The sequence below is a fragment of the Leptonotus elevatus genome, chromosome 5 (genome assembly GCF_054856555.1).
Source record: "Leptonotus elevatus isolate MCC_2025b chromosome 5, RoL_Lele_1.0, whole genome shotgun sequence".
NCBI classification, from domain to species: domain Eukaryota; kingdom Metazoa; phylum Chordata; class Actinopteri; order Syngnathiformes; family Syngnathidae; genus Leptonotus; species Leptonotus elevatus.
In genome coordinates this window covers 15,107,322-15,135,061 of record NC_141243.1, presented here as the reverse complement: position 1 = coordinate 15,135,061, position 27,740 = coordinate 15,107,322, and the positions used below count along the sequence as shown (strand labels likewise).

Genomic DNA, 27,740 nt, shown 5'->3' with positions numbered 1-27,740 from the left:
CACTACTATATAGCCTATAGCCTACATATTATTAAATTACTACCACTTTGACGTTGTCAATCACAGACTTGTTGATGCATCTAGTGAATTGGATGTCATAACGTTGGGTATAGGCTACCTGCACATTGCGGCCGGGGTATTGGGAAATATTTCATATTTATTTCCAAGATGATAAGTAAATATCTAAATATATAAGCCATATGTAAATATAATCCGTACGGAAGGGTTCGGGGGTACACAAGACAAAAAAGGTTCATCACTGTTAGCACTGTTGTGCTGTTAGCACTTTTAATGTGCTCCTCCGCCTGGATGAAAGAACTATCTTACTCCTGGCGGATGGATCTGTACATCAACCTGGGCAACGTACGTTGTGTACACCTGGCTGAAAAAATAAATACAAAATACAAGTCGAGTATAGATGATGGTGGATCAACGAATACAATCATAGGTAAGATGTTAATTTTCTTTATTCGGGTTTTAAGGAGTTGATTTTTCTTTCAAGTGATATCCGAGTTAAGCTTACAGGGGATGTTATTCGCATCACCTGTTGGGGCGTATATACGTCCATCGCAATAACTAGCGAACCGATAGGTATCCAGACGCAAATCACAAACCCTGGTGTGTCATAATTGCAGGTTTGGACGAATGTAATGGAAAGCGAAAAACTGGTTTTAGGGAGAGAATCACCGCGTCAGCCCTGGAGAAGTTGCAAGTTGATTATTGATCCCGTTCTAACAAAAGGACTATACAAAGTGTACCGCTATGATGGGCACGACTTTAACATTCCCGTGAGCGTTTCAAAACATTCATCTTCATTAGTACACCCCCTCGCCATGAACAAACCCACAGTTGTCTTGTTTTCCAACATCAGGTTGACGACTTGGGTTTGTTTCCAGTGGATGCAGTGAAAGATCCGCGCATCTGCCGCATGTGGAGCAAATGCGTCAAGACTGACCTTTCGGTTGCCAGATTTAAGGTAGCCTTTTATGCCACGAGAGGTATGTTAATAACACGCCTACTCACGGTCGTGTTGTTTTTTTGCATGTGCCCTTTCAGATTGACAAGTATTACATTGGCCCTATTCCCCCCAAAGAAGTGACTTTTTGCAGGTTGAATGACAATGTAAACAAGGCCTTCCTGACTAATATGTGTGCGAAATATGGCCACACGGAAGAAGTGGACATTTTCTACAACCCAAAGAACAAGAAGCACTTAGGCATCGCAAAAGTTGTTTTTGACACTGTGAGGGCTGCAAAGGACGCTGTTCATCATCTAAATCAAACATCAGTAATGGGTAACGTTATCCATGTGGAAATTGATCCAAAAGGTAAGGAGGCTTTTTCACTTTCTCGGCCCATGTTTAAATGAGTAAAAATTTAGATTTTTTTTTAAAGTTTTAAAGTGACTTGTTGGGCCTCATTCAACAGGTGAAAATAGAGTGCGCTACCTCAAACTGCTCTTTAATGGTCTCTACACTCCATGGAGCTTACCAGTGGGAAGCAGTGACAAAAATCTCCAAAACTTAATCGACAATTTACTGGTATGTGCAGTACAGTATTTGCTAACACTTAGTGATTTTAATTATTGAATGAATGGTGAGCACTCTCAACAGATTTGAATTCAATCAATCAACCAACCAGAGAAAGAGGATCATAATTACAACAAAAAAAGAAAAGAAAAAAGACAACAGTCTCACATTTACACACCTCGAATATAGGAGATGGAAAATGTGTATCCCAATATTTTTTGTTTTTTTTATAGTCCTAATGACTGTTTGGATTAGTGGTGGGTGATGTGGTTTTAGAATAAAATCTGAGCTGTTTTAATCAAATCCCCCTTTGATTTTTATAAAAAGCAAATGACAGTGACATTGTTAAAACAAGTTCAGCTTCTTCTTTTTTTTAACCTTCACCTTCAACAGAATTGTCCATTTACTGTTAAATTGTCCAGGTGAGGCAAGGCGACTTTTGCAAAATATTGTGGCTTGGAAGCACATGGATCGTGTCAAACATTGCTTTTGTCAATAAATCACTGCTTTTGCAGCATGTACTTAAATAGGTTTGCACCTTTCTTTGGCAATATTAAGCATTAGTAACCCGATCTGTAATTACCTTCCATCAGCTCTTTCCTTGTCATACACAAAACAAGGCAACAATTATTTTGCTTATGTTCTCGGTTTCTTAGCGGGGGAAAAAAACAGTTACAAGAGGTGGAATATTTTTTTAATTATTATTTTTTTATTATACTTATTATAATCTCTCAATGGGAAATTGAAATTACTCTCTCACAATAGATTGAAAAACAAATTGTTACCTTGCTAAAATAATGGACTAAATGTCTTATTTTCTTTCTTTTTTTTTTACATACATTATTACTCCTAATCATCTCATCAGGTTGTAAGCAACCTCTGCTAAAATAAATGAATATAACATTTGGTATGTTTTCTGAAAAAAAAAAATCACACACACACACAAAAAAAAAACCTTACTGAAAAAACCTTACTGGTAAGCCATTATTTTAGGAATATGACAATATGTTACATTTTGTCTTGATTTCTTGCAGTGCAATTCAGTCCCACAGGAACAAGGAAGCCCAAGTAGCCTGACGACTCCACTCTCTCTCGACACAGCGTATTCCAGTATTGGCCAGGATACACCTTATAGCTTTGGGCTGACTCCTTGTTCACAGGGAACCCCGCGGACCCCTTGCTTTTCTGCGACTCCCCTCTCCCAAGACTCGTGCTACTCCAGTCTTCAGGGCACGCCGATCCTCCAGGCGGAGGCCTCGACCCACAGTGTTCACAAAACTTTCCGAAGAGAGCTTTGCTGTCGTAAATTCCCAAGGCTTCACTGGGGAACTGGTGAAGTCTCCGAGGTCATCGTAAATTTAAAGAAACGCCAACCTCAGCCTTCCATCCCACTGTTTACCCAGAGTAGCAAGCACACTGAATCCACATTTGCTCAGAATCAGGAAAAGCATTCCTTTGAACTTAGATCCTCCGGTCCACAGTCGAGCGATGTGGTCACACCTACCTCAAAAGCAGCACCTATAAACCCTTTGAGCATCTTGAGTGTCAACTTGGCAGCCAACAAGCAGGCAGACGTGGACTTTCTCCCTAGAAGCCCCCAACCAGAGACATTAGATGCCCGAATACAAAGTTTGCTGACAGCCAACAAAAGTTCAGATACTTTTCTTGGGAGTACTTTGAAAGCTGATGTGTTCTGTCAGGACAGCCCAACCTCACCGTATTCACTCCAGAACTTCCCACTCTCAGAAAGCCCAAACCAAATTTTGGAACATGTCAGTCCAACGCCACTCCTCGAAGAAGATGAAACTTCCCAAGCTGTTTTTTTTCTGACATCCCAAAGAGATAACGAGTGCCCCTCTCCTTTTGATTTCACACAATCTGAAGGAAACAGAGATGGAAACAGTCCGGCAGATGCAGAAATGTCCCAGGCACCGTGTCCTAAGGTGATCATTCTCTTAAAGTGAAAGTCAACCTTAAACATTTCTTGACAACAATATGTTATATGTGACCTCACTATTCTAAACATGACATTATTATTAATATTACGTTTGAGTATGAGTTATGCAGCAAAATCCACTCGTTTTTATCCATCTCAGGGGGCGGCCATTTTGCCATTTACTGTTGAGTGAAGATGACATCACAGTTGCTCATGGCTCAGGCAACGACCAATCACAGCTCACCTGTTTTCTGAAGCTGACCTGTGATTGGTTGTTACTCGAGCCCTAAGCAACTATGATGTAATTTTCACTTGACAGCAAGTGGCAAAATGGCCGCCTTCTGATGTAGACAAAAACTGCTGTATTTTGCTGCTTAACTCATTTTCCACTAACACGACATTAACCGGACTAATGTATTCAGACTAGAGGAGCTAGAACATATAATTGTCAAAAAATTATTTTTGGTTTGACTTCCCATTTAACTCATTCACTGCCATTTGAACTATTTCTATTAGTTTAAAATTGTTTCCACTTTTGTTAACAAGAGTATGAAAACCTAGAATTTTTTTTAATTGTACATTTAGAACAGATATGAAATTTGTGATTAATCGCGAATTAATTAGTGAAGTCATGCTAGATTAATTACGATTAAAAACTTTAATCGCCTGACGGCCCAAATTTCTTATCTTTTTTTTTTATCCATTCACTGCCGTTGACGTCAAAAATTCATTTGAACTATTTCTATTAGTTTAACATTTTTTTCCCACTTTTGTTAACAAGAGTATGAAAACCTAGAATTTGTTATCGTACATTTAGAATCGATATAAAATTTGTGAAGTCATGCGATTAATTACAATAAAAAAATATTAATCGCCTCTTGTCCCAAATTTTTAATAATCTTTAAAAAAAAAATGAAATTATGGCAGTGAATGAGTTAATCACAAAATCACTTATAATAATTTTGTCTTTTATTTTATCCGGTCAGTTTGATCTCTTCTTGTCTCTCTCAGGAGCTTCACTTATCAAATGTGGACAAAGGAAACTGTGACGCGTTGACACCATCTATCCCGCAGCCTCCCTGCAACACTCATCTACCCGCAGGTCACCATCCACCATTTCCCCCTTTACGTTTCCCCATTCCTTCATTTCCTCATGCCCCATCTCGCCTGCCGAAAGGCGCCATTCCAGGCTGGACCCTCCCTTCGGGTCATCACAGCAGCATCCACGTTCCCCCAGCCTCAATCCCACCATCTAATTTTCCAGTACCCCGACCTCCTTTGATGCACACATACGCCTCGTCCCTACAACCTCCAAGCAGCTTGGACCGGGGCGATCCACCAGGGCTGGGAAGCGTCCACTTAGCGCCTCCTGCCACTTGTATCAACCCTTTACTGCCTCCACCAAACTACACACTAAGAAAGGGAAAAAATCGTAAAGTCACAGTGGATAAAGTTTTAGCTGTGTTGATGGATGAACTGAAGTCAATAATCAAGAAGGACATCACTCGCAGAATGATTGAGGGAGTGGCATTCAAGGTGTTTGAAAACTGGTGGGACGGTCAAGAGAAGAAATCAAAGGTAAATGCTTCTTCCTTTTTTCAACATTCATCATATACCGCACACTTGTTTTAACTCAATAATATATTTTATGTACTGAAGATAGCAGTTTTGCCTTTGAATGATAAGAAAACCAAAAGTATAAATCCTCTGAATCACATCACTGGCGAGCGCAAGAAACCCCCACTCCCCTCCTTTAAGGTAAGCAATATTAGATTTGTAATAAAACACCAAAAATGAACATTGAAATGAAGAAAGTGTTTTGCAATGCAGATTAAGAAGAAAAGAGATGACCATCCTGCAATATTAGAAGTAAAAAATTCTGGTAAGTTAATTATTATTATTATTTTTTATTCAATTACTATTCAAGGACTAACCCTTCTTCATGCGTTGCTTTAGATGGGACCCAAGAGGACAATTCGTTCAAACCAACATTTGAGAGACGCAAACGCAGATACACAAGACCACTTGATCTTGATAGCGATGATGATGACGGAAATGAAGAATGCAAGACGCATCAAGCAGAGGAAAGGGAAACTGCGACAAACAAAGAGGAACTGGCTGGGCCCTTAGAAGATGATGTAAACAGTTTGGTAAATGACAAGTTACATGAAAAGCTGTCATTAATGATTCTTATAATTGATTTTTTTTTTTTTTTAAGTTATTTAAGTATTTAGACATTGACCGTTGTTTTTTTTGTTGCTTTTTGAAAATGAAAGAATAATGCAAAGGGCTACCTGTTTGATACACATTTCTGATATAACACATTTGGGAAAATACCCGATTTTTTTTTTACAGTTATATTAATAAGGAATGATCATTTGAAAACACTGATCATGTTATTGGTTTCTCAGAATAATTATGAAACCTATAAATATCATCATCTAATCTATGCTATTTATATAAATCTGCGACAGTGTAGGAAATTACAATGTCCCATCACTGGTTACCTATTTTTAGAACAGGCCTGCAGGCTACATGGTGTCTGCGGTCAGCACGTTGGTGAAGCCTGCGCTAAATGTGGCATTTTCAATTTATAAAAAAAGGCTTCTACTAACTTCCTATATGATAATATAACTGTATATCATAAAACAAAACCCTCACATGGTTTGGAATGACAATTTTGAGAAAGTCACAAACATAAATGTTGTACACTAATTTGAGTTGTAGCTCAAGTAACTTAACTTGACAAACATTGATGCTGATATATTTTTTTTGCATTTCAGTGTAACAGAAGAGATCATGTCAACAATGTTGATGGCAGTCAGGAAAAAGAGAAGGAGACTGAAAAACACATAAAGGCCAAAGACACCTGCCCGGTTCTTGATGAAGTTCTCTCCTCCGACAGTGGTATGTTGAAAAGTTAGTGTGTGCTACAGCTAAGTTTCAGGCCAGTTTCATGCATTTTGTGGTTCCTTCGTAGAGACGTATTCAGAATGCAGCTCCTCTGAGGACTGCTTATCCGGCTCGGATTCCCTTGACTCTTTTACATCAGAGAGCTATGACGACTCATCCTACTCTGACTTCAGCTCTGAAGAAGATGATGATTTAGGAGACAATGAAAAGGGTGCTGACGGTTTGGAGTGTATAGTAATATCATCAGATGAGGAGTCCATGGATGTTGAGCCCCCGGTGACGCCATCAGCCCCCCTCACACCTGGCGCTCAGCTGGAACTCCAGGACTTGTCAGATCTGTCTGATAGGGAGAAAACAGAGGAGAACCAGTACATGCAGCAAGGACATGTAATGATGGATCCGCATTTCAGCAAGCCCCAGGAGCTACAGCCCCCATCGCGTACTGGACTTCCAGGTATTTTGTCGGAATATTGAAATAATTATCTGTATAGATCAGGGGTCTGCATGTGGCTCTTATAGTCACTCTATGGCTGCCTGTGGACATCTAAAAAAATGTGTGGAAATAAAAAAATTGTTTTTTACATAATTATTTTCTAGATTATATATATATATAAGTGAATTAATGATTACATAAAAAATGAATAATTAAATATTCAAACAATGTCAGAGTTAAGTTGTCATAAAGAGAGAGATGAAAAGCAAATGAAAAACAAACAAAAAAAAAACTAAAAATATCCAAAAGGTGACCATAAAAAAAGCAGAAAATTAACATAAAATGTCCATGAAATTGCCAAAAATGTTAAAGAATTGAATAATTTAAAAAAGGCATTAAAGAAAACATTCAAAAAGTAACCATAAGATGTCCCAAAACAAAAGAAAAAATCCCCCAAATAGCCATAAAATGTCCCAAAAAGGAAGAAGAGAGGCAGATCATTACCATATGTCCATAAAATTGCCCAAAGTGTCAGAAAGGTAACAGAAAGCCAGAAAAGTTAAAAATTTTATGAAAAATTTCAACAACATCAACAACAAATCCAAAAAGAAAAGAAAAAAGGTAGAAGAAAATTATTCTCGGAAAGGATTGGATGCTGCATATTTTTCTGCTCTGGTGCACCTCTAATTAGCTGTTGGGCCCTCACAGTACACTCAACTAACACAAACACAGTTTCGTTCATCACAATGTTCAAATGTTTTGCGGCTCCAGACAGATTTTTGCTATTTATTTGGTCTAAAATGGCTCTTTTGATAGTAATAGTTGCTGACCCCTGGTATAGACACGGTAAACTTGTGTGATATGCTCTTGTCAACCATCTCTGTAGCAGTGACCCTTGAACTTGATGTTGAGTCGGAGGTGCGTGAATGGAATTTGGGATCTCCGGACTTCACCTTGAGGCCTCTCACTCCTACTGGCTGCTTTACCGACAGTGACCCTGAGCTTTCGATCAAAAGTAAATCAACATCTCCGGTCGTGATGGAGGTGGAACGACCACGGACCCCGGGCAAGGGGATAGCCTCACAACTAGGAAGTGAAGAATCAGGAGACGACAATCTCTCGCTAATTATCGGTGAGCTACGTCTGGCATCAGGAATGTCTTTGCTATTCCAGGACACGCCCAGAACCCCGGGTAGAGAAGACACAACTGCTTGGAGTCCAAACAGTGTCATGAGGGTCTCAACAACTTCACCAGAGAATGAAAGTGTTCCATGCCCACATGTTAGAAAATTATCATCACTGTTTAGAAATCCATTTACGTTACCACCAAAGACGCCTGGAAGAGCTATCCGACCACAAAAAGCGTTAATCCACAGAAGAGTGAACACCTCACAACCGCTTTTATGTGACAAATTCCTTGGAATGTCATCTCCGTGTGACCCCTCCGAGTCTTCATCTGATGGCGGAGGGGTGAGAACATGGTCAGGTATGAGAGCGAGACCTCTGCAAGGACTGGAGAACATGCCGGGTCTTCTCTACGAGGGAACAAAAAAAACGAGGAGTAAACGGTGGAAGAGAAAAAAAAGGGGTTGGAGGAGCCAGCGCTGCTCTCGTCGTTGTCGTCCCAAGTGGCGTTCAGAGCGGGAGGAGAGGAGGATACTTCACAGTATATGGAAGGACGGCCTTGACGAAGAAGATGGGAGACTGCTGCAGTGCACTTATGGAAGGTTACAAGAGCGCGATGATGAGTGTAGCTGGCTTAGTGACACTCGCTGGATACACCATCCTCATATCCTTTTCTGTTTATTGTGAGCATTAAACTTTCGTTTTATTTTGTATGCGATGCATGCTTTTGATTCTAAATATATCCAGAAGTATAAAATTGCTCATGGATGGGTTTGTTTTATGATCTTAACTGCTGCTTACTGACTCACGGTTCAGAGAAAAGTGAAGGACACCAACCATGGCAGCAGAAGCACATTACAGGCTCGGCTCGCAGCGAAGGCTTCTACAAAATCAACTGGAGGGATAAACTTGAATACCTCAACCAGGCAAGAACCACTGAGCTTCCATCAACAAGCGCTCAGGTATTTAAAACAGGAATGTGTGAGTCTCGTCATCAAAATGTGTAACGCATTGTGTTTGTGCAGGAACCTCTGACACTTCGGGCTGGATCAGACTTCAGGTCAGAACAGCGCAGGCTGTTGTCATCTTTTAGCTGCGACAGTGACCTGGTCAAGTTGAACCAACTCAAGGTTTGTGAAATGAAGCAAACGCACACTAGCCACCGTCAACTTTAAATAAAGGCATGGGTTATAATAGTGCAGGAGAACTATAATATGAGTCTATCACTTAAACCTACTGAGCGCAGACAATTCCATTTCGAATCGCTACTGCCTCCTGTTGACGAAAAATAAAACTGCACACATCCTTGTACACAATGCGCAAATAACGTCACACTCGCAGACAGACGGCGGGAAATTCAAACCCGAATCCAGTCTGGAAATTATTGACCAGAGGCTTGCAGGAGTACCCACTGTGAACATCTGTGGTGTTAATATACTTATTAGAAAATGTTTCAGTTATAAATGGTCAAATAAAAAGGCTATTGTAAAGTTATTGTTGGCCAAATTGTTACAGAGAGCAGTTTTAAGTTACATCGATTTTTGGTAACCTAGTAAAATCATGAAATGTTCTACATTTTTAAAATCAAATCTTTTTGAAGGGGGAAGTAAAAATAAAAAAAACTGAGATGTTGTGGTTGCACAAGTGTGCACAATCACAACTTTTAGACAAAGGACCTTTAAATATCTACAATATATATATATTTTTAAACATGTCATCACAAAGCCACGAAAGATGAAAATATTCATTATGCAGGCTTCGTTCATGTTTACATCATATCAAATGTGTACAAGTAAATGCCATGCTATATGTATTAAATTTTTGTCGAGACATCGACCATAAAAAAATAAAAATAAAATTTGCAAGTTCGGCTTCAAACAATCATGTGATCAAGCAGCCATGCTCATTAGCATAGCGTACACAGGAAGTCGGCAGCCACTTTTTCTGGATTTAATGAAGTCACGATGTTCCACACATTGAGCGAATTAGAGAAGTGTTCAGAGTTAACTTCCCGTCCTTGTTTTGCTTTCTAGCAGAAAGCATAAGGTTTTGTGCTAATAGTAATTACTTAATCAATATATTTGAGACGTCCCCCCCAAAAAAAATTAATGTAATATTTTTTGTATTAAGTTGATGTTATAAAAGCATAACAAGCTCCCACATTTTTAAAACAAATAAGCTGTAAGCATACAATGTACATGCAAACAGCTACATTTGAAAGTTTGCTGACTAGGATGGCCATTTTTGGCAAATGTTGCCATAATAAGCACTTGGTCGACCATTACTAATTTAGCAACATGATTCATTTAGCCTCTCTGTGTACTGTAAAAAAAACAATCCTGGGTCATAAAATCTCCCAAACGTGTGAGAAAATGTGTTATGGTCCAATTAAACCAAGGTTGAACTTCTTGGCCATAATTCAGAAACATTTGTTAGATGTAAACACAAAAATGCTAGTCATCAAAAGAATGCCATATCATTAACTACAGTGAAGCATGGTAGTGGTGGTGGCAACATGCGTTGAGGATGTTTGAAATAGCAGTCAGTTTTTCGACTTGAAAATTAATTTGAGGCATTTTAAGTGGTGGCAGGGGTGTGCCACTTAACTTGAGATTGAATGTGATTAGCCACAGGTGTGTATCTTGGCCTATTTATTTATTTATTTTTAGATGTCACAAACACCTTACACAACAGTGTGTAATCTTTTTTTATATCCATTGCATGATATCTGTTCATAGTAGATCAATATTTCGATAAAAAAAATTTTTTTTTAAGTATATATATTTTATCCTTCAGTTCCGAAAGAAGAAGATTCGTTTCAGCCGAAGTCACATCCACGATTGGGGTCTGTTCGCCATGGAGGCCATAGCAGCAGATGAGATGGTGATTGAGTATGTAGGCCAAATTATCAGACAGGTGAGACCCCCCCCCCCCCCAATACATTTATGGACCAACCCACCACCACTAATAAACATGTCTTTAAAGTTGTTTCCTGTTCAACCCATTAGAGCATGATTTAACATAATGAAGACAAACGTAAAGGCAACAAGAATTAATTTTTACGTTGTTTCTCTCAGGATATTGCCGACATGAGAGAGCGCAGATATGAGGAGGCAGGCATCGGAAGCAGCTATTTGTTCCGGGTGGATCAGAACACCATCATCGATGCCACCAAATGCGGGAATTTATCCAGATTCATCAACCACAGCTGCAGTGTGAGTACCACTCGCTACATCCGGGTTGACTCAATTTACAAATCAACGTGTACGTTATATTCGTCTCACAGCCGAACTGCTATGCAAAGATCATCACTGTGGAGTCTCAAAAGAAAATTGTGATTTACTCGCGGCAGCCAATAGGCATCAATGAAGAAATCACATACGACTACAAGTTTCCTATTGAGGACACCAAGATTCCTTGTTTGTGTGGTGCTGAAAGCTGTCGGGGCTCTTTGAACTGATTCCATCGGGAGAGCACCTCTTACGTCATAGATAGGAGCCCACATAACTTAAAGTAATGGGCGGACACAGACGCGGAAGATGTGCCTTATCAAAATCAAATCAGCACATTGGCAGCAGCTCTCTAGAAGGTTAAAAATAACCTGAGATGCATCAAGAGGACCGAATGAACTTGTTTCCCAACCAGCACGTAAGCTAGTGTATGATGAAATATGAAGAGGACGCTTGACTTTTGTTTAATCAATGAACATACTGTACATAGTTACTGGAAGAATATTTTAAAGGCATGTTATGAGAGACTATCTTTGGTTTATGTCACAGTATGGAACGTGTCTGACAGTCATTGTTTAACTGTTGCTTTCATACAAATATAGACATTGACATTAAATGATCAGATATGCTGAACATGCAAATAATAACACACTTTTTCAGTTATGAGCACTTGAATACTGTTTTCTTTGAGTAATGTGCTTGAAAATGAATATGACATTACAAATGAGTGAACACTGAATTGTAATTGAAGAGTCAGGTAAACTCACATGCAGCTTCTCACCTTTACTTGTACAATACATGAAACGGCCTTAACTGGTCGTACGATTTACATTGTTTAAAAACCATGAAGATGGCCCACATCTGAGCTCACATACTCTTGGACACACCGTTAGGTATGAGGATGGTCAGATTTCCTCTGGCATGTTGATCCGCTTCAATTGCTTCAAAAAGAGATTTGAAGTTTCCTGCACCGAAGCCCTGCGATACATTAAATGCAAGTGAATGGTAGTGTTGTCGTTCTTGTCAACCCATAAGTGTCCTAACCTGGTGATTATGTCTCTGAATGACTTCCAAGAAAACAGTGGGGCGGTCCTGAACTGGCTTGGTAAAGATCTGAAGTAAGTAGCCATTGTCGTCATAGTCCACCAGAATCTTCAGCTCCTGAATAAAAGGACAATATGTTCTATAGTGTTATAAGTGGCAAATGTTTTAGGATTTTTTTTTTCAATATGGTCCTGCAAATACAGTATGTGATCCCACCTGCAGGACATCCAGGTCCTCTGCAATTTTCACCTTGGAGTGTTTTAACTTCTCCCTCAGTTGGTCGTAGTACGTGTCGGGCACTGACATAAAATCTGTCCCACGCTGTTTTAGGTTACGGACCTGCAAAAAATGAAAGGTTTATTTTCGCAGCCTTCACAATTCAACACAACTAAAAGGAAGGAGTCATTCCAGAATTTAAGGCCCACGTTTATTTTTGAAAAGCACATGAACCATTCATTTTATGCCCCCCCCCCCCTCATGAAAAACAGGTAATAAGCCATCAAACAATTGGATTTTCTTAAGCTCAACCATCACCATGGCACATTTTTAATGAGATAATTTGTCATGTGCTGCTTGACGTAACCATGTTACAGATAGTCATGCACCTAAAGAACTTCCCCAAAACATTAGGCTACTGAATAAATGTGTTACAATTAAATCAAGAATGTTACATTTTATTTGAATATGAATTTAATGTTAGTATTTCTAAAATTACAGTAACAGGGTTGTAATTCATTGGTGATGTTTATGCTCAAGAGTAGCTACAATAGCTAGTAGCCACATGCTAGTTGTGTTACCTCCTATGCTAACTGGTAAAGAACAAATTTTTCTATATATTAAAAGTATTATATGTGTTTTTATGATAATTTGAGTAACGATGTTGCGGTAGTTTGTGTGACACACTCCATTAAGAAAACATAAAATAAAAATATGACAAGTGAGGATTGACATTAGGTCTTGACGATCTCATTTCTGCTGAGTCATGTAGCTCACTTTATTCCCTTCCTCTGGATGGCTAAAACCGTTTTAGCGTACATGTACGTATGTTGGGCGCAACTTCAGCGTATAATTAATATTATCTACAAAAACATATCAAAAAAGATGAAAAAAAAAAATTCTTCTCATCTATTTGTAATTTGTTATGTACTGGTAAGTTGGTCATCAAGTGGGAGGGACAAGAGAAAAACAAAAACAAACAAACTATATTTTTAGTTATTCAGATATACAGTAGATATCCAGAAATCACTCTCGTCACTAGTGCATGTTTCTGTATTTTGTGCATGAATTATTTAAAATTTCACAATGGGGACATAAAATTTTGGAATGTCCACTTACTGATGTTATAATATCGGATGTGTTCATGGCAATGTGCTGCACTCCTGGACCTCCATAGTACTCCACATACTCCTGTAAGTCAATAGATGTTTTCTTAGTACATACTAATTGACAGAAGCCAACATTCGCATCATTAATTTAACTGATTGTATAAACCTGGATTTGAGACTTCCTCTTGCCCATGGCTGGCTCATTGATAGGCATCTTTACAGTTTCTTCATAGTTGGCCACCACAATGGAGCGCAGGGCACTGATATCCGTCTGCAGCTGCTTGTCATCCACTGACCAGAAGCGGTGAAAAAGAAGATTCTTCCGGTACCTTTTGGGTAATGAATCAGTGGTGAAGGAGAACATAAGGAGGTCAGGCCTATAATTTTGTCTTTCCCTCCTGTTACTTGATGCGTATCTGCAGTATTCGCTCCTGTTGCAATACGTGTGACCCAAATGACGTGACAAGAATTCATGTAATGAGGTTCATGCCTTCAAAAAGCCGCAGCCGCCTCCCCTCCCTACTAGGAGTCTACCAATCACCAGCTTCATTTACGGAATGGCCTTGCTCGTTACAGGCTAAAACGCGGTCCAGATGTGGAGAGTCACTGAGGCCAGTGAGAGAAAAACGCTAAGTCATGCTGGTCTCTGATGTGAATCAATAGAAACAGTTGTGTAAGTTTCACCATTCCACCACTGGAACCATCTCATCTTCTGGTTGGTTCCCCACAACGTGATCAATGAAGTTCAGTTTTCCATCTGGTCTGTAGTAAAAGGTCAAAATCAGGGTCATATGTTAGCACATTTGAACAAAATAGTTTATGCATGCATTACCAGCTCGATAAATGAGGGATACTTACAAAATGGCTAACGAAGGGTCCTTAAATAGAGGCGTTTGGAAGCCTGGCAGAAACAGCCCGCTATATCCTGCCCTCTCCACAAAGGTGTGTGTGGTATCACCATACTGTTGCATAAAAAGAACATTAATAATGCTGCCTAATGGTTTTTTGAATATTTAACTTAATGAATGGTTGATCTCTTACTGTTTGCAGCACAGCAAGTCTGACTTTGCCATGCTTGTCCTCCAAGGTGCAGGGCTCTTTTACAATCGTAGCTCCTCGCTCTTTGGCTTTCTGTCAAAATATCATTTAGCTCGATTTTCATTCAGTTAAAGTCAAGTCAGATTTAAAGGCCGACGTGTTACCTGCACCAACGAGTCACAGTTCTCCACTGTAAATGCCACATCTTTCACGCCATCCCCATGCTTGACTAAATGAGCTCCCATCTCTGAGAAATAGTCAAATGGAATGATCTGCGTTGAACTTAAAGGGATACTTGACTCATTGAGTTATTTTCAGCAGTAAAAAGTTTATATTTTGTCCAGAATAAATTTGATAACTCTGTACAATTAATACCTTTAAAAACACATTTTTCACTTGCTGTCGATTGAAAATGACATCACACGTGCTGAGGAAATAGCTAACGACCAATCACGGCTCACCTGTTTTCTGGGTTTGGTCAGCAAAAGCAAACTGAGCCATGATGGGTTTCCTGAGCACGGGTGATGTCATCTTCTATCCACACTCCACAGCAAGTGGCAACATCATTTTTTAAAGGTATTAATTGTTCATGATAATGAAGTTATCACATTAATAATAGACAAAATATTATCTTCTTTCTGCTGAAAAGGGCTCAATGAAGCACGTATCCCTTTAGTTTCACATTTTTTTCCCACTTTTGTTACCAAGAGTATGAAAACCTAGATTTTTTTATATTGTACATTTAGAATAGATATAAAATTTGTGATTAATCGTGAGTTAACTAGTGAAGTCATGTGATTAATTTAATTAATTTAAAAATGTAATCGCCTGATGCCCCAAATTAAAAAGAAAAGAAAAGATTATTAAAAATTAGGGGCGTCAAACGATTAACATTTTTAATTGTAATTAATCGCATGACTTCACTAGTTAACTCACGATTAATCACAAATATTATATCTGTTCTAAATGTATAATAAAAAAAATTCTAGGTTTTCATACTCTTCTTAACAAAAGTGGGAAAAATGTGACACTAATAGAAATAGTTCAAATGAATTTTTGACGTCTATACCCGTTAATAGCAGTGAATGAGTTAACAAAGAAATAGTGCTAGAGACTTCATTGACAATCATTTAATACTAAATCGATTTAATATTGTGCTTTATATCTGTGTAACAAAATCCATATTAAAAACTAATTTAAATAAAATAAAATAAACCGTTTTTTTTGTGTGTGTGTGTTTTTTTTACCTTTGTTTCCAGGATTGAGAGCAGATGAGAACACATATATGATCTGTGAGATAGACAAAACAATCATCAGGGCACAAGAAAACTACTTCACTCGGGAATAATTCCTTTTGTGTGTAATCCATTTTTTTATCTTTTATTATTATTAGTATCTCTTAAGAAGAACGTGTGATGGCAGAAATTAACTCAATTTATTGCATTTCCTGACATTTTCTCGGGGGTAATGATGTATACTTCCACGTCTCCTCACCTTTCCTTGTTTGACTGCATGAGACACGACATCTCGACTGCCTGTCTCCAAGCCTTGGTAAGCAAATGGTTCAAATCCCAGTTTGTTGCAGTAAAATGACGCTGCCTATTGAAAAGAAAATGTGTGGTTGATAACGTCATTTGAAGGGAAGTCAGCAACTGTCTGATTTGAAACTGACAGGTTGCGCTATCTGCTGTTAGTAGGCGAAGTTACGCGAAGGGAAATATGTAACGTGTGACTTTACATCCTGGGTGTCCCCGGCCCCTCCCCTAAAGAGAACCAATAGTGTTGCTGAATGTATAGACCACCACCAACTGTTGTTGTGTGAGGAATTGGTGCCAGTGTGAGGTTACTCAAACGCCCCAAATCAAATTAAATTCACGTCAATTCATTGTCGACATAAACGTTCACATTCATATATAGTGTAAAATGTTTGCTAAGAAAATGTGAGCCAGCACCATTTTATTTTGATAAAAAAAACCCAACAACGAACAAATGGAACCATGCACTTACAAAATAGTTTATTTGTTCCCCTTTTCTTTCTTTTTTGGGGGGTCAAGCAGTTATCGTATTTACTTAACACACTACAAAAATCAAATAATTGTTTGAAACCAGTTTACATTTTTATTTTTAAATTGAAGTCACTGGGTCTTATAAGTCTTATTTATGTATGTTTGGGAAATTATGTTCAAACATAGCATACCTGTTTTGCATTCCCAACCCAGAATGTTAAGTGATCAAAGCAGAGGAATTGTCCTTGCTCGTGCTACAGACAAGAAAACAAAAACAAAAAACAATGGTAAGTGGTGAATTTGAAATGTATAGTCAAATTCATTTTCCTACCTTTTCGCCTTTGTCAGTGTATGTCGTCTGCAAACGGAAAGCATATAAACAATTTACTCTATTGAATATAAACAGCAGCAGATTTGTGTAAAAAAACCAAACCTGGTTTATTTTGAAATTAGGTATCAATATAATATAATATAATATAATATAATATAATATAATATAATATAATATAATATAATATAATATAATATAATATAATATAATAACTCACCATGTTGCCCCTGCTGATCTTTCCTGGTAGTCAGGATTAACCTCTGAATTGAAAAGCTGACCGAAATGTTCTAAAGCCATCCCAAACACTTTGGAGGAGGTTTAAGAGGAGGAGGAGGAGGAGATAAGGGTACGTACGGATGTTTTGTGGCACCCACTATGTTATACAATGATGACAATGAAAATCATGTCCACATACATTGTTCTCAAGTTAGCAAATAGACTATCGATCGACAGAATAATTTTTTTTACCATTTGCTACAACTATTAAAAGAAAACTTGTTAAAATGACAGTTAATTCAAAAGTGGTTGTGAAGATTTGCATCCCAAACACTGATTAACATTTATTAATGATATGCTAATATTTGAAAAATGATATGACAACAAGAAACATGCTAACAAGCATACGACTGGTTGCAGAGTTGATAGAAGAAAAGGTTTAGAATTACTGCCATGTTTTCCAGAAAAACCATTAAGTCCATATGTTAGTGTTCAGCGGCAAGAGGAGGCTCACTTGTTCAGGGCTCTCATTGGCTCATTGGCAGCTCACTCCTCAATGTGAAACCTCACAGTGCTCCTTACCTCAATTGTCTGTTCAAAATCATCATTCATCATTCTTTATTTTATTTACATTCTAAGCAACTCAGATGCAATACATAAGACAAGCAGTTGGGTATTATCGAAAAGCAAAATCAATTCATACTTTCAGTATGTTCTTGCAGTAAGTAGGCTACTAAATAAGTCATATCTCATTAAAGGGGAAGTCAACCCAAAAAGTTTATTTACAATAATATGTATGTTGCGTGGGCCCCCACTAGTCTAAACACAGCATTCAGATTAATTTTGCCTTTGTGGAATTTGAGTTAAGCAGCCAACTCCACTAATTTTTCTCCATCGCAGGGCGCAGCCATTTTGCCACTTGCTGTCGATTGAAAATGACATCACAGTTACTGAGGGCTCAGGTAATGACCAATCATGGCTCAGCTAAAAAACAACAACAGGTGAGCTGTGATTGGTTGTTACCTGAGCCCTCAGCAACTGTGATGTAATTTTCAATCGACAGCAAGTGGCAAAATGGCCGCCCTCTGAGATGGATAAAAACGGGTGGATTTGGCTGCTGAACGTATATTCCACAAACTCGTTATTAATCAGAATATTGTGCTTCGACAAGTGAGGCTGCATAGAACATATTTGGACTCTTTTACTGCCACACGTTATCCAAAAATCAACCCCGACAGAGCCGATTTAACTAATTTAACTCATTTTAACTCATCTTTCAAGGCATACAAAATATTGTATACTTTGACTACACAAACATACCAAATGAAAGATCGCGTTCCATTCTTTCATTAGAAAAAAGTATGTGTAGGTAATTTGAGTGTCATTGAGCGAAAATTGAAAAGAAACGGAGAAAACGAGCTTTTTGTGAAAAGATACATTTTCTGCACAACAGTGAATTTGACACGAATATTTTTTTTGTTTAGTGACGCTCTGTGAATTAAATTTAATGTGACAAAGGCTTTGATCATTCACGTCATCCTTGAAAACGTTCTATTTCCTAAGATCCGCCATGTTTCACTGCAATTGCATACACCCTGGTAGAACATTGAAAAGAGATACATTGCTGCCATCTGCTGGCCATAGTTAGTGGGTGTTTGTGAGTTCACAAGTCCATTGAGTCGGCAGCTGCACAACAACTTCCACTGAGAAAAAAAACGTAATAAACGTCAATTAACGTTTTTGGCGGCATTCATTTGGATTTTAGTAAATGTCACTAAACGCTCTTGGCGGTAACAACGTTTTTGGGTTGACTTTCCCCTTTGTACTCATTAATGCACAATCAGTCTACGATATGTGTCGCGACTTTATTTTTTGTCTATTAATTTCGTCACGGCATCATTGTAAATTTATATAATGACATTAAAGTACAGGTTGAAAAAGTTGTTAAAGTGTGTTCATAAACATTGACAAATCCATATTGAAAGAAGTTTAGGAGACTAAGTAAGTCCCACTGAATCATGCAACGTTTCCATCATGTTTGACGTTAGGAGGAAAAACTCCATTTCAACTGTTGCATCATCCACATGAAAATAATTGCATTGAAACTGTGTTGCTGGCATTTTCTTCAACTCAAGGCGTAACATGCACTCTCATGTCCATTTAGAACAAATTGACAACGAGACCAATATGTGTGTGTTGTGTATTCCACTGATTTAACGCCATAAACCACTCATACTGTAAAACCACCACAAATGAAGCCCAGTGTTCCTTTTCCACTGCCCCCCAGAGATCTTTGTTTTTCCCATTTGTTACCTGGAGGCCATCTGCTGTCATGGGATGCAACTCTGCACGATGGATGAAATCATTACATGTGGATATATGGAAGAGGGGCTTTTGTTTATTAGCAGAATGAATTATTAGGAAATTATTCAAGGAAAGCGCTCACCCAACTCCTACTCATTGTTCATTTGGTTTGTATTCATATTTTAATTGGTCATACTGCTTTAGACAAAACTGCAGCGCTAAGCCCGAGAGGCTTTAACCTCTCTCAGGACAGTTACTTAGACCTATCCCCAGCTAGCTCTGCTCACATCATTAAAATTGCGTCAAAGCGGCAACAATAGACCTGCGTGAACCATCATCAGCGATGAACCCACAGATACAGATCAGTGGCGAAGAACACGAGGATCGGCGCAACATGGACGGTCCGAATGGTGAAAGCGTGGATGAATGTGACCCTGCCGACAAGGACGCGCAGGTAAAGGTGCAGTCGGTTTTCCAGCAGGTACGCAGCCAGATCAGGTCACAAGTGGCTGCGAAGACCTCGAGGGGAAGCATAGCTGACTTGGTGAACCAGCTCAAAGACAAACAGTCTTTGGCGCAGAGCTCGCGTCGGGAGATTAAAGAAGAACCCTCCCCGGGTGAGAGCGAGGGCGAAGCAGATCTGAAAGATGAAGCATTGTGCGCCGTATTTGAGAAGAAGCTTGCAGACACCAAAAACGCTCTAAGGGATGAATTTGAAGAGCATCTTTCACAAGTGCGTAGTGAGATGCAGGCCTACATTGAGAAGTCCCTAAAAGACTTGGAATGCAAGATTCCAAAGACACCTCTCAAAGAACAACAAGAGGGCAAAGGACAAGACAAGAAACAGAAGCCTCCAGCAGCTACGTTGTCGAAGAGAGGACGAGCCTTGACCCGGACCATGACCACCATCATTCCCAAGACCTCCCCGTCTGTCATTCTGGGCCCACGTGCCAAATCAGAGACTTTGACCTCACCAAAGGTGGAAAACTCGCGAATTTCCTACCAGATTCGCAAGTCCCTCCCCCCTGTTTGGCCACCATTGCACCAGTGCAAAAAGACTGTTGGGGCAAAACCGAAAATTGGAAAGTGATTCGACTAGAACGTACTGGTTGTCCATGTATTGAGGTTAAAATCTCTACATAAAAAAAAAAAAAATCTATGTTATTGTTGTAGACATCTGACTGTTCTTTATTTGTATTTTTTTAGTTGCTATTACTGCATAGATTATTTTGTTCAAGCTGTTGTGATATTAAAAACGAGCTAAATTAAATGAATGAACACAGTCACATGATTTTGGTGATATCATTGTAATACAGAGTGCAAAAACCAAAACCATTTTCCTTATAGGCTACCTTCTACTATGGGAAATTGTGTGAATTACAAAAATCAAATCAGGCTTCTGCAGCCATGGCAGATGAATCCTTTTCGAAACCTTTTTGTTTCGGAAAAATAGGAAAAATAAAGAGACCGTCCATCACAAGATCTGAGGTGGACCACTTTTCTGGAGGCGTTCCTATGGAGGATTCTGCATGGACCAACCAGGCCAGGTCCTGAGGAAGACTCAACTTACCCAAAGGCATCTACAGTGCTTGTGGCGCTCGCTTCATGTCATTAAAATAGACTCTCATGCTGTAACATTGTTCAACTAGATTAGGGGGATGTTGCCAATCTTTGTCACCTGTGGATCCCTTTTAGGGCTATAAAAATAAACTTAACTTGACTTTTTTATTTTTTATTTTACTATTTAGCTTTTGTTAGAAATTGATACAAACAAACCCATGATAATTGATCTCTCAAACACAAAAGCTGTGCATACTACACATCATTTATCTGTGTTTGAGCATACTTTGCAAACAAAATGGCATGTGCTTAATTCACTGCTAGTGAAGAAACACATCACTTTTAACTCTTTTCTGAAGAGGAAATGTCCTCCAACTTAATACCAAGCAAGTTGTTGGAAACTATTTTCTATATTGCAATCCAAAAGACCAGGGTCCTGAAAAAGGTCAGATTCGGGGCTTGGTCAAAAGTAACCAGACAAAAAGCAAAACAATCCATAAATGTTCAGATTATATCTGTGGCATAGTGAATCTAAATGGGCAGATTGATGTAGAAAACATAACAGGGTAAGTAGATACTGTCATTCTCTAAATTTGTTATGTATTATAAGTACCATTACGAAGTGGTTACCATTTAGAATCGATCGTCATCACTTAAACATTCCCCCACCCTCTAGCGTCACCGTGTGGCCACAATGAAAACTAGGGTCAGAGCTTGTGCCTCATGTTGTGATTGAGGTTACTGTAAAGAATTCGTTGCTTAAGGAACATGTTACGTAACCTAAGCAATCCCGCCAACCACTTATACTTTATATTTATATAAATTCTACCTCTTAATCTTGAATATTGCATTTTTATTCTTCACCTTCGTACAACCACATCACTGACAATCAATATGATACCACAATAAATAAATAAATAAATAAATAAATAAATAAACAAACAAATAAAGGTACTGGTTAGGCTTTGTATTTATTTCTGAATCGTAAAGCACAACAGACATTTTGGACAATTTTGATTTCAACTTTTGGGAAATGGATGGAAGGATGGAAGCCGTTTCTTTTCTGTGGAGATGAACAAGGGCAGCGGGTCGATGACAATGTTGTTGTAGTTGTAGCATTTGACCAACAGGTGGCTGCAGAGCACTGGCATGGATTCCCATCCAAGGAGGTGAGTTTCATCCTTTCCCCATGGACATTTCAACATGAATATCCGTGTTGCTTTCTTACTTAAAAGAACTCATAAATACTGCCATTCTTATAGAAAATTGGCATTATACCATTTGGAAGCTGTCAATGTCCATTTTGTACACTGCCGGGAGATGATACAGCTCCTCTCAGACTGCATATGTATATCAGAAAATAAAAATACAAGCCCCATTAAGGTTCAACTGCATACAAGTCAATCCAGCCTTATTAACCTCTGGTGATTTAGCATGGAGACCTGAGCACCTGAGTGCCCCCCAGCAGCTGAAGTAGTTTCTGTGGCCAGCCGCAGTGACAGAAGCTGCATTTAGGCCTGGAGCAAGTGGGCTCCACAATGGACTGGATAGAGAAGCGTGTGAAGAGGATCTTTGTGTCCTGAGGGATGATGAGTCCAGAGCAAGCGCATCCGGAGGCGACGCAAGGCCAGCACATTCAGGTCTGGCCAAGGCGTCGCCGTCTTCGGAAGCAGCATCTCCAGTTTAAATTATAACCAGCTCATTATTATGCATGCAGAGGCTTTCTGGTCTCCCCTTCAAATAAACGGCTGAGCACTTAATGTACAATCCAATCAAATACTGTAACTGCAAATGCATTATAGCATTTGCACATGTACTGTAAAATAATGCTTTCAAACAGAGCAATTACTGTAGATTTACAAATTTGCATCATGTGGTATTCATTCTTTTTTTTTTTTAACTCAATACACTTTTTTCCCCCCAATACATTTGGAAAACCGGAACATAAATTAATCACAATAAAAAAAGAGTAATAGTCATTGAGGCTCAAATAAAACCTCAATGACTATTGAAATCACACAAAATATTCATTACACTGAATGGCAATGATAGGAGGCTACCACTTCACTCATAGATTCACACTCATTTAAATAACCTGATTTCCTGCTCACAAAAGGTGACTTCAAATTAAAATTGATGTTTATCTTCCAAAAAGCTGTTCTCAAGCCTTAAACAGTTTTGCTTTCAGTCATTCTTAAAGGGCAAGTAACCCCCCCCCCCCCCCACCTCCCCCATTTTTTGGGGGACAATAATATGTTCTATGCAGCCCCACTAGTCTAAATATTATATTTTGGTTAACATTGGATTAGTGGAATATGAGTTAAACAGCAAAATCCAGCAGTTTTGAATCAATATCAGAAGGCGGCCATTTTGCCACTTACTGTTGAGTGAAAATGACATCAAAGTTGCTCAGGTCTCAGGTAACAACCAATCACAGCCCAGCTGCAGAAAACCGGTGAGCAGTGATTGGTCGTTGCCTGAGCCCTGAGCAACTGTGATGTCATCTTCAGTCGACAGCAAGTGGCAAAATGGCCACCCCCTGAGATGGATAACTCATATTCCACACATGTAGTATTTATCAGAATTTCATGTTTAGACTAGTGAGGTCACATATAACATATTATTGTCAAGAAATATCAAAAGGTTGACTCCCCCTTTAACCTTTAAACAATTTATGATTTTTTTTTTTTTTTAAGTTAACCGCTGTGTTCATTGTAGCACTCCAGGCGAGTTAAATAATGATTAGTATTAAGGAATGCACTATACGCTTGTAATTTTAGAGCACATCAGTAATATTTGTTGCGGTACGGCTGTGTCAAAGGTCTCAAGCTGCAATAAACAATTGTTAAAATAAAAAGGAAAGCTGTATGAAGATATGATCGAGTAAGTTTGGCAAAAGGGTGTGTAAATGGAATAATATAGCTGGCATTGGCTAGCTAGTAGGGGAGGGGATCTTTGACTGTTTCACGATTCGTATCGATTCCAATTCCGATTTTAAACAAAGCCGATTTTGCGACATTTAAAGTCGATTCTGAATAGTACTAAATGAGAATGAGATTTTTACTCGATTTTTTGGCACACCTCAACTAACTAGCAAGTCACCTGCACTTTTTTTTCTCTTAATGCCCAAGGGGATCCTTTGATCAGTGTTTTAAAAATATTAAATTAGCCTAGTTGCTATACTTGGTCACATGATCCACATTTACGTGCCCTGATATATTAAAAAACACTTTTGTATCACCGTTTGAGTTATAGTGCGAGCAAGCTTAAATTTAAATAGTGAGATAAGTTGTGATGGCTCTTTTGATCTTTTAGACAAGTACTAGTATGTTTTTATTTAAGAGCATATTATTAATCAGTTCCATGGAGCAAATTCGTGATTATAGTGTATTTCTAAAAAAAGTATGAAATCTCACTGTGTGTGTACTTAAACTGTATGTATGCACAATATGGCGAGCACTTGTTTTGGCGCAGGAGATGCTACGCTGTCTAGACAGGCACAGAACCCCCCCCCCCCCCCCCCGACACTTTATGTTATTAACTGTACGGTTTAATCCCTCGGACAGTAACTCATCACAAGGTGTCAACCCCATGCTGAGCAGCAACTGCGTTTATAATGTACTCATGTGACAAAACAGCACCTTGCCACAAAAGGAAATGTTGTCGTTCGTATGTGTACGTTGACTTCTATGAACTAATTACGCATCTTTTGTCGTGGTTAATTGTGTGAATTCTGGAGAGCATCACAATATGTTGCCCATATTCCCCTTTTAACTGTCAATGTGGGGACCGACTCGTCCTTGTGGGGGACATTTGTGCGTGAGTACGCTTTGGCAACAGGTGCACGGACGCTACAGAGAAAGTCGGGTAAGCGTTGACAGCCTACGGAATGTGTCAGATCTCAATGGCCATGTGCATATTCACCCCCCCCCCCCCCACACACACACAGAATGCATTTGGTGCTGCTTGGGTGGGATGGAACAGCAGGGAGATCTGAAGCGAGGCAAACACTTGTGTTTTGGCGGCGGCACAGGGCCCATTTGGGTGCGACTGCTCCAGGAACAGGCACCTGTGTCTGTTTGTTTAGTGCACTTCTCATTCACGTCGCCTATTAATCCTGATTCCACCAAAAAAAAAAAAAAATACAAATGTAAAGGCTCACAATGGTCACATTACTTTTCCTAACAGGGTTCGTGCACCTTATCCATGGTCACATAGACATAGAATATACAGATTAAATGATTGAATTGAATAAAAAGGTTCAGAGAATTATTGTGTGACCCCCTGCCCCAATTTTTCATAATTTCAAGAATTATAGTTCCGTATTTCAAACTGTATTTTTAAGGGGAAGTCACTCACCCCCCACATTCTTGACAATAATATATTCTATGCCCCACTAGTCTAAATATGGTATTCTTGTGGAATATGAGTTAAGCAGACAAATCCAGTAGTTAAAAAAAAAAATCAATACCAGAAGGCCGCCATTTTGTCACTTGCTGTCGCGTGAAAATGACATCACAGTTGCTCAGGTCTCAGGTAACAACCAATCACAGCCCAGCTTCAGAAAACAGGTGAGCTGTGATTGGTCGTTGCCTGAGCCCTGATCAACTGTTTTCAGTCGACAGCAAGTGGCAAAATGGCCGCCCCCTGAGATGGATAAAAACGGCTGGATTTTGCTTCATTACTCTTATTCCACAAATGTAATATTAATGTCATGTTTAGACTAGTGAGGTCACATATATTGTAACTAGTGCTGTCAAAGTTAAAGCGTTAACTGATTAATTAATCACCCCCAAAAATTATCGCATTAATCATGAATTAACACAGATTCATTTTGACCATAGATGATCCTTTAGCGTGACAGCGGATGGCTACGTTTAAGGTAGCACAGGTTGAGTTTGAGCAATAAACATAATTACATGTATTAAAGTAAAGCATTTAATAAATATTTGCGTATCACATATTTGTTCATGTCAAAATATTGTTGTCATATTTTTTCCATTTCAAATTATGCAAGTAATTAACTGATTAGGAAAAAGAGGAGGATGAGAGTGTGCAGTGGATCAAAAAATGTTGAAGGCGTCCTCATAACATTAAATGTCAAAAGAATTAACACAACCCGGTGCTCTTCAAATTTGGCGGGAATTTTTTGGGATTAAAAAAAGGCTTTTTTTATTAAGTGATTAATCTGATTATAAAATGTAATCGCTTGGCAGCTCTAACTGTAATATATTATTGTCAAGAAGTGGTTACAGTTGACTTCTCTTTAAGCTTTGAAGTCAAGATGCAGCATTTAATTGAATTTTCAAGAATTTCATTCACTGTATTCTTTGTTTTGGAAGAAGTAACTTTTTTTTTTTTTTTAAAGAGACATTTCTTAACCACCACTGGACATGCTCATACAGTGCATTTCCTACAGCAATGTTGGACTAGATTTTACAAGAATAAAAGATTGTTTTGTTGACTACTTCAGTCCTGCATGCCATGATAAAGAGTCGTTATGCCTCGCTGATGTAACTTCTTTTGATTTTCACGGCAGCATTTTATCCGTCATCAGGTTAGAAATGATGTAGATTAAATTCTCATTCTCATCGTGATGACACATTTCGGCTTTAATTAATATGTGGTGGAAACAATCTGATTATTAATTTAGATCAGCACCAAATTATTTCCCTTGACAGATAAAATGACGGGGGGAAAAACACTCTAATACAAAATGATTTTCTTTTTTAATTCTTCAAATTGCTCCTTCATTTAAATTGAAATGTGCCCTTGCAAAATTTGGTTCAACTCCAGTCTTGCTAAGTAACAAACAAACAAACAAACGCATACCAAAACATAAACACCTTGGCGGAGGTGATAATGAAAATGTAAACCATTTTACATTCCATACATTCTATACAGTGTTTCTGAAACACATGAAAGTCAACTTTTTCCCTTATTTACTTATTTAACTAATCTAACCTACATAATAATGAATAATCTTAACCAGATGAACTCTCTTTTTGGGATTGTTGTCACACACATGCAGGCCACACACATAGATAACGTTGAAGTGTTTTTTGGAGCATACGACTGTTGTTGTTCTTTGCAGAGCCATTTCCTATAGACCCCCCTCATATAGAGCCCCGCCTCTTTCCTATGCGGTGTTTGGGTCGGCTGGTCTTCTGGCTGACTTATCCTGTATTTAACTGGCGGCACTAACAGCATCAGACAAGTTGTCTCAATAACAACAACATGAAGTTCAGCCAGTTCTGCATGCATGATTGGCTCCGCCTTATTTCCACTGTACTGTTGAGCTGAAATTGCCAATGATGTGCAAATATGAACCAGATGAGGACTTCGGGTCATTCTCATGGTAAAGTTGTTTTAGGGTGCAGTAAAAGCCGCTTTGGAGTTTGTTTGGCTTTAAACTCGCCATAGTGAAGAGCACTCATAAATCCCAAGCAAAAGGCATCCGAGTGTTTGGCCGATGTGATCGGTGTGCCTCACAGATTTCAACATGCTTCACCACTTTGACCAGGAAGTGCAAATATGTAACATACGAGCAGTCACGCTACAGAGACCAGATGAACCATCGGCCTTCACACTTGCACACGTGTTGCTGCTTTCAGATATGAGGCCAAGCGCGATGCTGAAATTTCTCCCAAATTCTGCGGACTGTTCATGCTAGAAGACTGCCATCCTCCTCACCCCCGCCCCCGCCCCCGCCCCCGCCCCCCCTCTCTAACTGCAATCTCTTGTCACCACA

At 38.9% G+C, this 27,740-nt stretch overlaps 2 protein-coding genes across 2 annotated transcripts; one reads left to right on the top strand and one right to left on the bottom strand.

Annotated features, from left to right (window-relative positions):
* The first annotated feature begins 362 nt into the window (after positions 1 to 362).
* LOC147173871 (histone-lysine N-methyltransferase SETD1B-A-like) lies at positions 363 to 11,831 on the top strand. The gene is made up of 18 exons (XM_086075958.1): positions 363 to 448; positions 636 to 788; positions 872 to 976; positions 1,057 to 1,327; positions 1,428 to 1,540; positions 2,563 to 3,471; positions 4,476 to 5,042; positions 5,124 to 5,222; positions 5,295 to 5,346; positions 5,421 to 5,614; positions 6,248 to 6,371; positions 6,445 to 6,831; positions 7,697 to 8,599; positions 8,737 to 8,897; positions 8,961 to 9,065; positions 10,732 to 10,851; positions 11,013 to 11,150; positions 11,222 to 11,831. The coding sequence occupies exons 2-18, from the start codon at positions 651 to 653 to the stop codon at positions 11,393 to 11,395; spliced, it is 4,560 nt and encodes a 1,519-aa protein (XP_085932084.1). The 5' UTR covers positions 363 to 448; positions 636 to 650; the 3' UTR covers positions 11,396 to 11,831.
* Positions 11,671 to 17,188, bottom strand: hpdb (4-hydroxyphenylpyruvate dioxygenase b). Its single transcript, XM_086077003.1, has 14 exons — positions 17,127 to 17,188; positions 16,910 to 16,936; positions 16,770 to 16,832; positions 16,067 to 16,171; positions 15,820 to 15,862; positions 14,737 to 14,819; positions 14,576 to 14,665; positions 14,393 to 14,496; positions 14,219 to 14,296; positions 13,701 to 13,863; positions 13,545 to 13,616; positions 12,426 to 12,548; positions 12,210 to 12,326; positions 11,671 to 12,143 (listed from the first exon to the last, which is right to left on the bottom strand). Exons 1-14 carry the CDS (start codon positions 17,127 to 17,129, stop codon positions 12,033 to 12,035), a joined length of 1,182 nt encoding a protein of 393 aa, XP_085933129.1. The 5' UTR covers positions 17,130 to 17,188; the 3' UTR covers positions 11,671 to 12,032.
* Between the last annotated feature and the right edge of the window lie 10,552 nt (positions 17,189 to 27,740).

Excerpts from the sequence above, each read along its gene's own strand:
- hpdb (XM_086077003.1), bottom strand. Across the intron at positions 14,497-14,575 it reads GACTTGCTGTGCTGCAAACA|TATGGTGATACCACACACAC; the intron begins GTAAGAGATCAA and ends TTTATGCAACAG. Across the intron at positions 13,864-14,218 it reads ATGGTTCCAGTGGTGGAATG|GTACCGGAAGAATCTTCTTT; the intron begins GTGAAACTTACA and ends ATTACCCAAAAG.
- LOC147173871 (XM_086075958.1), top strand. The coding sequence starts at position 651 with ATGGAAAGCGAAAAACTGGTTTTAGGGAGAGAATCACCGCGTCAGCCC. Across the intron at positions 5,043-5,123 it reads GTCAAGAGAAGAAATCAAAG|ATAGCAGTTTTGCCTTTGAA; the intron begins GTAAATGCTTCT and ends TATGTACTGAAG. Across the intron at positions 5,347-5,420 it reads ATTAGAAGTAAAAAATTCTG|ATGGGACCCAAGAGGACAAT; the intron begins GTAAGTTAATTA and ends GCGTTGCTTTAG.